The sequence below is a fragment of the Strix aluco genome, chromosome 1, assembly GCF_031877795.1.
Source record: "Strix aluco isolate bStrAlu1 chromosome 1, bStrAlu1.hap1, whole genome shotgun sequence".
Taxonomy (NCBI): domain Eukaryota; kingdom Metazoa; phylum Chordata; class Aves; order Strigiformes; family Strigidae; genus Strix; species Strix aluco.
In genome coordinates, this window is record NC_133931.1 from 42,365,999 (window position 1) to 42,380,451 (window position 14,453).

General features: G+C 39.3%; 1 protein-coding gene across 1 annotated transcript; it reads left to right on the forward strand.

Moving 5' to 3' along the window:
- Positions 1-9,470, forward strand: SDR16C5 (short chain dehydrogenase/reductase family 16C member 5). Its single transcript, XM_074847374.1, is given in 9 exon segments — positions 1-75; positions 77-149; positions 152-330; positions 4,207-4,338; positions 5,815-5,890; positions 5,893-5,913; positions 7,586-7,730; positions 8,747-8,869; positions 9,377-9,470. Coding segments are annotated over 9 exon segments (918 nt in total).
- The last annotated feature ends 4,983 nt before the right edge of the window (positions 9,471-14,453 follow it).

Here is a 14,453-nt window from a genome sequence, read left to right on the forward strand (position 1 = left end):
ATGTCCAACTTCACAAGCATCCTGAAGATACTAGAGTTCCTGAAATTATTAATTTTTTTCTTTTTTGAGAATTTAATCTTACTCATATTTCCTCCATGCAAAAAAAAGTTTTGCTGGGGAAATAGTGCTTATTACTGGCTCCATAAATGAGATGGAAGGCAGATTGCCTTAAAGTTTGCCCCGCTGGGAGCAGCCTTGGTTCTTTGGGACATTGATGGAGAAGGTAACAAAGAAACAAGCACATTGGCCCAGAAAAATGGAGCTACACAAGTGTTTGTCTACCAGTGTGACTGTAGCAATAGGGAGGAGGTCTATGAACAAGCAGACAAGGTAAGATGCATCTTCTGGCTTCTGATTTGGCTCTTGCTTCTGATTTTTTGCTTCTTTTTAATAGTATATGCTATTGAATTTTTTTTTTGAAACTGTACTATTCACTAAAGGGAAGTAATCATGTAGGGCAATGACGTTCTCATTTTGACAAGTAGCTTCTAGATGGAACTATGTTCTCAATAAAGTAACTGGGTTTAATGTGTTCTGTCAAGATTTATCCATTTACAGTCTTCGTTGAGAGATGGTAACTTTGATTAAGAGTATCATAAGACATGCAGCAGAAGTTAGCTGCATGTATTAGCTTGTTTAGGCTTTAAAATTTCTTTAAGATATCAAGAAATAATTATTTTTTTTAAAAACAGTGGAAATTCTAAGGGGGGGGTATCCTTTTGTTTGTCTGTTTGTTTAGAAAACTGTAGTTCTGTAAGAATGATGTGGAGTGTAATGGTTTCAGAAATATCATCAGGACATGGCTGGTCTCCAGTCAAATTGATGATTCAGCTTCAGTTTATTTTTTGGTCAATCCAGCTGGAAGGTAAGGTAGAGAAGGACTCCCTTTTAAATGAGCCTCTTCTGCTGTGCTGACCTATGCTTTGTACACTAATACTTTTTGTTATTACTATCAGAGTCCAGAAATCAGACATTAAATGAACATAATTAATTTTAACTTGCCCTTAAACTATGTACTGCCTGAAGATATTTCCCAGTATAACATCACTTATAATCCGGTTAACCACTCTGCCGTTTTATCCAAGGATAAATTCTTCTTCTGTTAAGTTCTCAGTATATGTACTTGCATAAATAACTCTTAAGTTACATCTTTGACATTCAGTGTCCAAAGGCATATCTCAGAGAAATTAGCTAAAATATTTGGTGACACATGAATATTGCCTTGAAATGTAACATCAATTTTCTGTGAGTTGTCAGGGGGGCTCTTTGTTTTGTGGCTGTTGCTTTTCATTTTAACCAAAACAGATTAGTTTTCTTAACATGGCTATGAGAGTTGAAAATAAATGTTTTTCCTCAAGAAATGTTCCTGATGAAAAGTACTTCTAAAAAGTAAGTTGGGTTCAGGATCTGTAAGTACCTGGAACTGCAGTTATGCTTGCAAGTCAGCAAGGTATTCTTTTACCCATACTTGTTAGCAGCATTTAGGGCACAGCGAATTGACAGCGCACAGAAAAAAATTCCATTTGGAGCCATTGGTGCTAGATTTTAAGAACCGCAAGTGGTATCATAGTATTACATGGACAGTGGCCTCAAGGATATATTGTACTGTAGTAGTATGTCTGCAGAGACGAGGAAGTTGTTGAGTGTTCTGGCCTGTGCTGACCCAATATGCAGTGTTCAAGGAGGATGATGTTTGCCAATCGGGCAGTGCCAATGACATGATCCTGGCCATGTAAGACATTGATTACAACTCTGCAAATTTGGAGGAGGAATCCCAGTAATTTCAACAATCGTAGCATCTGTTACCACTTCTCAGCGAGATGAAAAATCAGTCCGAGCAACTTGCAGTCAGTATTTCAAATGTGACACTTAATCTTTATTTGGAATGATACTATAAATCAAACAGCAATTCTCCTAGAATCCCCTTTTTGCAAGGAAAAAACTCATTTTAGAATTTACCAAGATCAAATCTCTTTAAAAAATAACATTTGAAGTTGGCATTAGATCCCTGTTCCCATAAATGCTATCTGCTTCTTGCAAAGACATGCACCAAAATTATTAGTTTAAGCTTATGTAAGTGATTTCTCTGTTGGACTTTCCTGTCGATGCTGAACATTTTGAAATTATTTGTTTGTTCTTAGTTTTAACAGAGTCTCAAAATGTTTGTTTTGTGCACTCAAGTAATTCTCAATCTCCAAACACATTAACCGAATCAGTCACAGGGCTCCAGCCTGCAGAATTTGCTGTGACCAAATCCGCAAAGAGTATTCGGAAGTGCACAGACTGACCTACAAGCAAGAAACTCAGAGCTGTTTAAATTCCAGGAATTGCTGTTAAGGTGTTTAATTATTGTTAACAATACCAACATGTCTGTAGGTATTTGCATGAACAGTCATGATGGAGCCAGAAATTTTTTTTAGATCTAGAGTTTTTCAGCTAGGGGCCTCCTATACTTTTGGGAATAGCCGCAGCTTTTTGGCTGGTGATATGAAAAGTCTTGAGCTTGGACACAGGAGATAAAGGAATAGCAGAAAAGTTAAATTAATTGTTTTTATTTGGTGTATTCATTGCAGAAAAACCTAGGTATTTTCCCATAATGGAAGCTTTCTAGGAAGCAAATCAGATCATCAAGTCCCTAAAGAAGAGGTTTTTAGAGTAAACTGGTGAAGCGAACAGCAGGTAATTTTCAGGATCTGGCAGTGTCCACCTGGGAATTCTGAAGGAAATCAGATATGGATCTGATGAGCTAGAAATGGGGGGAGGGGGGTGTTTTGCTATGACAGGTGTCCAAGGAATAAACAGTAGCACATATGCCAGTTTTAAAAAGCACTTGAGAGGACACAAAGAAACTAAACCTGTCTTACAGAAAATTGGTAGAAGTGATAATAAAGAGAAGAATTAATAGTCACCTAAAGAAATACATAATGAAGAATAATCAGCTTGACTTCTTGTAAATGAAAGTCAAGCTTCCCACATTTTTTGGGGTAGTGAGTAAACAGGTCAAATGAAGCCAGATTAAATAAAATGCTGCCATTGGGGAAGCTATGTCATCATGTGAAGAGAAAGAGGATCGTCTTATGGACTGACACAGTAGTTAAAAGGTACAAGTGGGGAGAAAGTACAGATAGATCCCACAAAGGAAGAGCTGGGTATTCCTGTCATACTCAGCAGTGTCCAGATTTGCATTCATTTGTGCAGGTGGAAAGGTGCTAGTATCTGAGCCCTGTTTGTCTATGACAAGGAGAAAGCCTAACACAGCTGGAAGAGTATCAAACTGAACACTAAGGTTTCCTGACAGAGCCAAAGGAAGGTGAAATGTTGGGGCATCAGATCCTAGCACCTATTACCAAATTGCCAGACGGCAGCATATCTGGGATTTTTATGGTTTTGTAGTCATTCTATAATTTTTGAGACACCAAATAACTGTTTGCCTCTAGCACAGAAATCTCTGCAGCGAGCCTGATTCTTAATACTATAAGTAAATCTTGGCCATCTGCTTTGATACAAATCCAAATCATGGAATAAAATATTTTTATAGTAATCCCAAATGGAGCTCATGGTGATTTTGGCCTTCTCTCCAAGTGATGTTATCTATCTATTTCATGGTACATGCTTCTGTACTCAAATGATTGGTATCCCCCAGGTATTTGCGCTGAGTTCTTTCCTGTTCAGTAGAAATGATCTGGAAAAGGGGTTGAACAGGCTTGGCTGAGGAATACAGTTTCTCACAATACCAGAAATAGGGGACAAGAAATGCTCAGGTTGCAATTAAAGCATGCTCGCAGTGCGCACTAAAGATTTGTAACTCATTACCTTATGTTCCTGTGGAAACCAAAAGTATTCTGGAGTTCAGGAAGCAATTACACAAATTCTTGGGGAAAAAAAAAAATCATGGGATATATTAAATACAAAGATATAGATACCTTATCTCTCTCGGGAGGATCCTAAGCTGCAGAGTGTGAGAAGTTGAGGAGTACACTGGAGGAGACCTTAGAGTCCTGGTCCTTTTTTTACTGCTTTCCACCATTAGACAAGGGCTACGGGGCTAAATGGACCTTTGATCTGATGCAGTACAACAGTTCTTACATACTTACATCTCCAGCAGAGATATAAATAATTGCAAATATCATTAAACATTTTCATAAATGAAGCACAAGATGCAAGGATACCTTTTAAACCTTTCTGTTTATCCTTTTTTTTATTCAGGTTAGAAAAGAAGTTGGGGATGTTACTATTCTAATCAATAATGCTGGCATACTGCTTGGGGAAAAGTTCTGTGACGTTTCAGATGCAGATTTTGAAAAGACCTTAAGAGTCAACTTCTTCTCTCAAGTCTGGGTATTTTTTTCCTCTCCTGGGTAACCAAAAGGTACAGGCAAGTGTTTAGTGTGAAAATCACCATGATGGCACCTACCTGGGGAACCCAGTTTGAAATAGGGATGGGAAGGGTCTTGAATGGAGGAAGATACATTTTTTTAATCATCCTGTAATTGAAGACACACCAAATTGGCAGTCTCCTCACTATGTCTCAGTAATGTTAACACAAACCTGCCTGGGAACTCTGGTAAGTCACAAGTTTGTGTGACTGTGTGGTGAAACTTGCTCTATCTGTAACAGCTGTGGCTGCAGTTAGTGCTGACATGATGGCACATGACATTCTTGCTCCTGATGTTTGCTGGCATCGGAAGGCTTTGTCTAATAGACTTGTAGCATTCAGGGAGGCATAAGCATGGTTTAGTGATGGACTTGGCAGTGTTAGGTTTACGGTTAGACTCGATGACCTTAAAGGTATTTTCCAACCTAAATGATTCTGTAATTCTATGCTGCACCTGTTTGTGTCAGTCTTCAGGTTGTGCTTTCATTCCTAGTCACCATCTGCTTATAAAAAACTAATCTGGATATTATGTATTATCTTTGTTTTGTTTTAATGCCTCTGAAGGAATTTGCTCTTCTTTGGGGTCTCAGCTGACCTTTAGGAGGTTTTGTTGTGAGGGAGTGTTACTCTTGCCCCCTCTTGCATTTGTTGTTTATATGCCTGAGTGACAGCCTGCACCAGGGAAAAATGTAGCATTGCAACTCCCTCACTAAACGCCATTTCTCAAAGGAAAATCATTGCACACGGAAGTCCTCTAATCATTTCCCAGCCCACAGTGCATCATTCTTCTAAATACTTGAGGCAGATGGACTGGGAGGGATGTTCCTCCTGACAGGTCTGAAGAGACATAGGGCAGGAGGACAGTGACCATGGGCCCTCAACCAAAAACCATGTCCTGCAATGTATATTCAACTCTAGATGTGTGTACCTAGTACATCTCAGCTATTGAAAAAAACTTACTGCTGTTGTCTTTTTTCTTATCTTGCCCCTCATAAAACACTAGCATCCTCCTTATAAAATTAGTATCACCCACAGTGGTGGTCTGGGGTGCTGGACTTCTCAGGCTGTTTGATTTGTAACAAATAGGGCCCACAGACAGCTGAATTCCTCTTGATGTGTTGACTTCTAGCTCCCTCTTGTGTACTGAATCTTTGGTAATAGTCTCAAATAGACTGAAACCATGAGGAACCAGGAGGCAGAGAAAATACAAACTTTGCTGCTTTTAATAACACGATTTTAAAGCTGACAGATCTTCAGATGGAGGGAAGTCATTCAAGGAAATGCTATGTCTCATTTATAAATTCTTACAGACATAGAAGGTTGGTTGGTGTTCTTATATATTGAAGCCCCAGAAAGCAAATTGGGTTGTAAAGCCTAATGTGGAATGCAACATTTTGGACATGTCTAGTTATAGAGGGGTTTTTTTATATGTCTTTCAGACTTGCAAGGCCTTTCTTCCAGCCATGATGACCTGTAACCATGGACACCTGGTTAGCACAGCCAGTGCAGCAGGATTGTTGGAAATTACAGACTGACAGGTTACTATTGTCAAGTGCCATTACAAATTAGATCTACATACCAATAACTTTTCTTGGAGATCTCATAAATGCTTGGCTTAAGCAGTTTATACTGACATATTGAACACTCAGGAAGAGCCTGCAGATACAAAAGGTGGTGGTGTATTGAAGAGGATGATGATGTCATGTTGCCTGAGTGGCACAGGGAGCTCACTGCAGATTTTACTGTCTGACTGCAGCCTGTCGTATCTCCACAGAACAAGGGCAATACAGCTCATACGTGTGCAGTGGGAGGCAGCCCTGCGTACACGTTGTCTAACACTTTCGCATGCCGGGTTTTCTGCAGATAAAATGTTCAGAGTCCTGAGATATGCATGGGTTATACCTGGAACTATACATTTGGAAAATGGTTTTCAGGTCCAGAAGGCATTTTGGCAGAACTTTCATTGAAATTATTTTGAATAAACTGTGTTGTAAGATGTATAACAGCTCCATATTCTCAGCTGTTTCCCTCAGGAGAGCTGTCTGCTACAGTCCTGACTATTTCGTCAGCCTGGGTCTGCTGCCCAGTCTCTCCTCAAGCCTGTCTGACATCCTGATCGTATCTCTTAGGTCGCCCTATGAGAATGTCAGCTTCAGTGTAATAAATATCTCTTGTTTCTTCTGCTGATTGATGGTGCTGCAGTAGTGTTTATTTGCCACCTGTTATCATTGGGCCAGATTCAGTATTGATAATAGGTCACATCCAGTTTTCATCATTTAACTGTAAGGCTTATGAGAGTGGACCTGCCCATCCATGCATTATAACTTTTTACACTTTAGCTGTGCATTTTTAGGTCATCCACCGTGGGTGAATTCCTGAAGAATAACAAACTGTCTCTGATGCCAGTTTTTGAAGTTACTCTTTTAGCAGTATTTTGTTGTATCTAACAACTATCTTCACACACATTTTAAAAAGTCTTAGGAAACACATGTAAATTCCTATATTAAAATAAGGTTCTTACAGTTGCAAAGTTGTAGAATAATTTGGGTTGGAAGGGATTTCTGGAGGTCATTTGGTCCATACCCCCAAATAAAAGCAGGCCCAACTCAGATTAGGTTGCACAGGGCCTTGTGAGGACAAATTTTTATTATTTTCAAGGATGGAGTTTCATGCGTTCATCAAACAATAAAAATCAGACAAGATTCAGCCTTCCTGGGCAAACAAAATGGTTTTGCAGTTGCAGGTCAAATCAGAAGAAGAAGTAATAGGTTGAAGCAGCATTTATAAGTAGGGTATTTAAATTTTACCCCTAGAAATAGTTCTTACTGAAATGTAACCTGTGATATTAAAGGGTGAAGACGTTCTGAACTGAAAGAATGCCTGGTTTGTATCCGAGTGTCTGGAAATGTACATAAAATGTTGAATAAGCTCATTTTCCTGTATCTCTCCATAGTGCACTGAAAAAAAGTCCTCTGACAAGGATTAATCTTATCCTTAGACAACTGTGCATCAGTCATGGGAAGAGCCATTAACCTTCAGAGTCAGCATCACCAATATGTACAGCATCCTTAAAATTCTAGTTACAAGACTGCTAATTATATAACTAAGTAATATCAGGGCTTAAATAATATTACAAAACACTAAATTCTGTATATAACACTTACTGTGGTGCTTTTGACATATTTTGGATATTTCTTCTTCACTTTTCAGATTATTCTGCAAGTAAGTGTGCAGTCATTGGAATGATGGAAGCCATAGATTCAGAACTGTATCATGCAGGAAGACATGGTGTGAAAACCACAGTCATTTGCCTGTATTTTATTAACACTAAATTAGCTAAAGGTTTTCAAACCGAGCAAGTAAAACTTGGATCGTGTACTATTTCATATGTAAACAGTAATTGCTGCTTACTAGATGTGCCGTATTCAATCTCTAGCTATTATGAGATTGATTTGCTTTTCAGTTCAGTATTTTTGCCCTATTGGCACATACAACTATGTTGACATAGACTCTTGACATAAGAAATCCAAGTCCTGCGTACAATTAGTAAGTGACATGCAACAGGAACTGCGTAATAACCTGGCAGTCAAGGAACGGTTAGGGATGAACAGCGGTATTTAAGGCAAACTTATGTCAGTAGAATGGTCTCTGTTGAGGTTCTCTGCTCCAAGTAATTTTGGCACTGTGTTTACAGTTGGCTGTCAGGATACCTGTGACCTGTCACTATTAACTATGCCCCGCTATCTGTGTTAGCAGGTACTGTACTTCTCTGAGTGAGAACAGCTGTGGTGGTAGTAACTGGTGGGTGGTTGTGTGGTTGTAGTGATCGGAGGGGCTGCAGGCACCGAATTAGCCACTGCAGTAGTGCAGTACCAGTGATCTTGGTTTTTCAGTGCTCTGCTCCTGCTTCCACCATTCATCGTCTGTAGTAGCATATATTATGCAGAGCACAGCCTTTCTCCTGGCTGGAAACAGACCTGGTCCTGGTCTAGTTCGCTGTCGCCTCAACATCTACAGTAAAAAAAAGGAGGAGGTGTGCGGAGGGCAGAACTTTCGTGCATAGAACAGCACATACTATGGATTAGCTGGGAAGTTTTCAATGCCACCATCACAGTGGGCATTAACTTCATTAGGGTCTGAGCAGGGTTTGCACAAAAAGTTACTCATTAGTCATTAAAATGCTCAATATCACCAAAGTGGTTTGAATTTATTTTGATAGAAGGAACAAAGAAGATTGGAGAGTCCTTTTCAAAACTACCTGAGGGAATGGGAAAAATTCTTTAATGATTTAATTAAATGATTTCTGTGTTAGAATACATCTCAAAAGCAAAATTTTATAATTTCATAATGCTTTGTTTCTTGTTTCACCAGAAACCCCCTTATTCTTCCTGTTTATGATGCAGAGTATGCAGCCAGCAAGATCATGGATGCAATTCAAAAGGAAAAGTTTTATCTAATCATGCCTCTGACTTCATACTTTTTTGCTATCAAAACGTAAGAATGTGACTCATCTTCTAGCATTGCCTTCTTTCTTGTGCCATATGCATGCAAAATCAGCAGGAAAGTTTAGTAAAAACAGTCCTTTAGTTAGTATTCCTGCAGTCAATCCAGTTATATGTACCCAATTATGAAGAAACAGTGGTTTTAATTTTTAGTAAGCTAGATGAATAGCATTCCTCTGGCCACTTCTGTCTCTAATATACATCTTAAGCTATAGTTGGGTATAGAAACTTCAAAAAATTTCCTGGGATGGTACACTGGGAGCAACACATGGGTTAGAACTGTCTGCTTCCAACAGCTGCCTCCACCGCTGGCTGGGCTTTCACAAAATGGCTTGGCCTGTCATTCGTTTCCCCCATTTATAACATGGGAGCACCAAATGTGTTACTCCCAGATGTTAGAATTATTGAGCACATATAACAAATTTATAATTTCTTTATTTATAAGAGTACATTTTTCTAAAAAAAAACCATAAGGCTAACTCTGTGTTTGTCTCATCAGTCTTATTCCTAGAAAAATAGTGTTACTCTTCGAATCTTGCTTTAAGATCCCCAGCAGCATGGATAAGGCCTTCGGTTGGAAGAAAAAGGATTGAAAACAAAATACTCTGAAGACCTCAAGTGCCATCTAATCAAAAATTTTCAGTAAAAATTAATTTTGAATCATATTTATTCTTTGACAGAAAATTTGCTTCTTTTATGGTATTTGACATTGGTCAGCATGCAATTTAATTTTCTTAACTGTCTTTTAATCACTGATTTTTAGCCACAATCTGCTCTCTCATTTCATGACAGCATGTTGCTTTTATCTGAGCTCTCGATAAAGTCACTAACACCAAGCAGGGATGTTTGACTTCATTTCATAGTCTGAACTCTCAATTTCTGAGAAAAATCTCAAAGCTTAGGAAAAACGCACTACTGTTCATTGCAGAAGATAAAAAAAAAACCAAAACACAAAGCATTTAACATATTTTCCTTTCAGGGCCAAAATAGCACTGCAGTTCGCACAAAGCCACCATGAAGAAGGGCACTGTGGGATGATGTGCTCTGACTGGAGAGCTGCGTGGGGAGCCTGTGTCCTGAAGAGGAGTGAACAGCAGCAGCGAGCGATGCTGGAGTGTGCACAGTGCTGCGCCGCTTACCGTGCTCCTCATTAGTCGCAGCGCCCTCTTCTAAACACAGTTCTACAGGATGTGTGTGCCTCGGTTTTTGTCCATGGCTAGAGGCTGATACCGGATCATTTATCAAAGGTTGTGGCTTAGAGCGTTTGTAAAACTGTTGTGGTGGCAAAAAATTGGGTGCCTACTCAGAAGGGAAAGATGATGAAGCCCCACAACCAGAGGAACCTGACAGGAACAAATCCATTACAGAAATTACTTATGTGGTAATTAATTGGCTCTATAAATTTTGTAAAATGTTCCTACAACAATAGAGTCACATAGGCTCTGTGGTGAGCATCTGCTGTAGGCATGTTGAACACTGGTGAAGTCTATAAGCATCTGACTCCCTTCTCTCACCTTACAGGCACTGATTCGGCTTTGAAGCACCCCCAAGGCCAGATAACTGGGTTCAAGGTGATGTGTCCCAGGTTAGGCCCCTGAAGTCAGCAGCTAAATCTGGACCTGCAAACTGGTCCACACAGTTCTGTTTAGTTTCAGTGACCTTAGTTAAAATTACTTAGAAAACTGTTGACTTAAGAGCATAGTGAGGAATCTGTGCAGGAAATCTTTAGCAATTTCTGAGTAATTTTTGAAAAATCGTTAAAATTTAAAATTACATAGGTATTAAGTGACCAAGCAACAATTTTGCGTGGACTGTATTGCTTGCAGAGACTGAAACTTCAATGAGGTAGCCTGTTCGTTAGTGTGAAACACAACTCCGCTGTAAATCATGGGAAAAGGAATATAGACAGGAAGAATACCTCATGTTTTCCTGCACAATCTTGAGCAAAAACTCTTGTTATATTTGGAAAGAAATCACACCCATGTCCTTCAACTGTCTTTAAATGAAATTACAACCTAAAGGTCCTAAAGGAAAAAACACCCCAAGACCAGAAGTTCAATGATTAGTTAAGCAAAAGTATGTGCTGGTACTTAATTGATAAAAATCAATCCTCATGCAAATTTTCAGAAAATGCTAACATAAAACATTCATCATTTGCTTAATTTAAAAATAAATATATAAATTGCAGACCAGAATAGGGAATCTACAGAGCATAGTTTATAAAACTCCCCTGTAAGGAATTAAAGAGAAGCTTAAACAGTCATCTATTGCCCACATTTGTCACCATATTTCTATTGTACTTAACTAACCCTATACTTACAAGCTCCCTTTCAGCTACAAATGCCTGTGACTGCACACTCCAACTAAAAATCTATTTTTTGAAATCCCAGTCTTTTCAAAGTACACATTTATTCAGTAAATTCTTTCACGTACCCTGTACGTATTACAGGAAGAATTTTAGTTGAGAGAAGGAGAAAGCTATCTGAAATTTGGCTCTTTGGAAAGCAAGGTTTATGGATTTATATTTTTAAAAACTCTCTAGGTGATCAGTAATTGAAATACGGTTTTCTTCCTACTAATGAGACAGGAACAAAGTCTAAACTGCTCCCTGCAAATAACGATCTTTTGTCAACTGCAAGCAAATACGTTGAATATTGGGATTCCCTTATTCTACATGACTGTTGCAATTTGGCTCTGGATCTATGATTGGTTTTAAGTACAGTTACAGGAGACTATACAAACTGGCGTGATGTTATATTTGTGAATGTATTGTGGGCTTGAATATGCTTAATACATAACTTCATTGCTTGTGCTGCAGAGTTCATGAACAGGGCTTGCAAGGCAAGAGACATACATTTTAAAATGCTTTGTAAAATGAGGCTACCATTTGAACTAGTTACATGTTAGTGACATTAAGATTTGGTGGACTAACCATCATTAAAAATCTGGTATGTCAGGATGAAACATTTGCAGCCAAAGAGCACATTGTAAGGGCTCTCCTTTAAGTACCTTTTTTTTTTTCAGTTTTAACTAAAATATGTCAACCTTACTGCCAACATTTGCAGTTGTAAATTTACCGACTATCTACACAGGACATGAGAAGATTAAGAATAATATAAAGGAAACAATCCTTGATTTTCTAAGCCATATTTCACCTACTCTGCATAGCCACCCTGCAGAGCCTTATTCTGTATTGCTGCAATCTCAGCCACGGGCGCTCCTTGGCTCCATTTTTTCTGGCTAATCTGCTTGTCTCAAGAAGGATTTTGTAAAGCTTATACTTTCTAAGTCTGACAGTGATCTGTTAGATCTTCTTATCAGCCCTAGAAATGAGTAACTAATTCTTTTCTATGAAAATACCAGGAAAATATTTCATTTTTTATTTGTACAGAGAAGAAGTGTGATGGATCCTGTAATACAGTTGTAAAACTGTAAGCCAAGACCTTCCTATTAAAGTTCAGAAGATACAATCGGATGCTGTTCCTGGTTTTTAATACAAAATTATCTTTTGAGTTTTGAAATATAATGTGCCACTTAAGTATCTCAGAGTTACTGACAGCTCTTGAGAAATGAATGGTTTCCTTCTTTGAGGCTTTCATCTTACTTGTAATTCTTCCACACTGTATCGGGTCTGGCTGAGCCAGAATTGGTTTTCCCCTGTAGCAGCCCTCATGGTGCTGTGTTTTATGCTGGGAGCTGGCAGGGTGTTGATAGCACACTGGTGTTGTGGCTACTGCTGAGTAGTGCTTACACAGCACCAAGGCTCTTTCCGACATTTCCCCCCCACAGTGGGACAGGGTGGGCAAGATCTTGGGAGGGGACACAACCAGGACAGCTGACCCGAACTGACCAAAGGGATATTCCATACCATATGACGTCTGCTCAGTATAAAGCTGGGAGAAAGGAGGAAGGGGGTGGGGTCACCCTTGGTCCTCCGAGGCAACCGCTACGCATATCAGAGCCCTGCTTCCTGAGAAGGCCCGACATCGCCTGTTCATGGGAAGTAGAGAATAAATCTGTTTTCTTTTTTTTGCTTCCGCGCGCGGACCTTTGCTTCGCTTTGCTTATATTAAAACTGCTGTTGTTTTACCCACAAGGGTTGTTTTGTTTTCCTATCTTATTTTCTTTCCCTTCTTTGCCCTATAAAGAAAAAAAGGGGAAGGGGGGGGAAGTGATAGAGCGACTTGGTGGGTACCTGGCATTTAGCCAAGGTCAAACCACCACACACACAAAAACAATGTTGCGGGAGAAATTCTGTTACTACTGAAGATTCAAATGGGACTGGAATATCTTCGTTTTTTCTCCTTTGGGAGCACTCCTGGTTCTCTGTGAAACTGATGAAGAGACAAGCAGATTAGGCAGATTATCCATGGGCTGAATCTACCTGTGTTGCTACATCAATAAAGAGATAATAATCTGTGATGTCAGATAAAATAAGAGTTTCTTGCTCATCTATTATACCCAGTAGTAGAACATACCTTTTCAGAGCACATTTTGCTTGTAGAGGAAGTTGTAGAATCAGGTACCTTATAAAGAACATTAATCACATTCAAATAACAAGCATTTTGAGGAAAGAAACACTTGGAACAATGCTGGGTCACTTTGTAATCTAACATCTTTAAATAAATCTTAGTGGCAACCACATGCAACTTCAATTTCTCAGCAATTTCTGTAACCTCTTGGATATTTCAGTGCCACCCTGTGACACTCCCTGAGCACCTAAGCAAGGACTCAGGTGGTTTTGGTGGTACACAGCACCCTGTGACTCCTTAACTCTCGGAGCATGAGGAAGAGACACTCACTGTAGCACCTTGTCCCATTAGGTCCACAGGCTGGATGGCTCAGTGCAGCTCAGTCCCTGCCCCACAGCAAAGCTCCTTCTTAAGGAAGAATGTTTTTAAAGCATCTGCAGAAAGCAGGGAACATTGTACTATGTATGATACAAATGTATGATACACTATACCATAAACATCATTATGCAGTAGCCTTCTAGGCTCAGGCCCAAAATGTCTGCAGCTCTTTCTGGGTGTATAATGCACTGTCACAGCCAAATCGAGATAACCATCTGAAATACACAGCTCTAGTGAAGACAGCCACCGCATGAAAATGGAGATATATTACATGCGTTCTCCTACACTTTTTAGTTCATATTTCATGTGAGAGGTAAGTGTTTTCACCCAATCAAATTCATTTTAGATTCCCTGTAAGTCATCACTGCAGTTTCTCATATATGCTCAAAGTCTTCATTGGTATACTTAAGCATGTAACAACAGCTTAGAGACACTGAGGCGTAACTTGCAGCACATCATACAAACAACTGGACTTTCCCAGAAATTCTGATAGCTTGTTCTGTTTAATGACCTGAACTGGTATTATCCCATTAAATTATAAAACATTCCCAGAACAACCTCCAGCTTTGCAAAGGCCTGATCATCCTCCCTAAATATCAACCTGGAAAACTCCTTATGTTACCTAATGAGTTTGTTTGGATGCCAGTTTTGAAGAGCGAAACCAATCTGAGAGAGTAAATGACTAGTACAGTCAAAGAGAAGACCAAAGTGTCACCAAAACGGGAA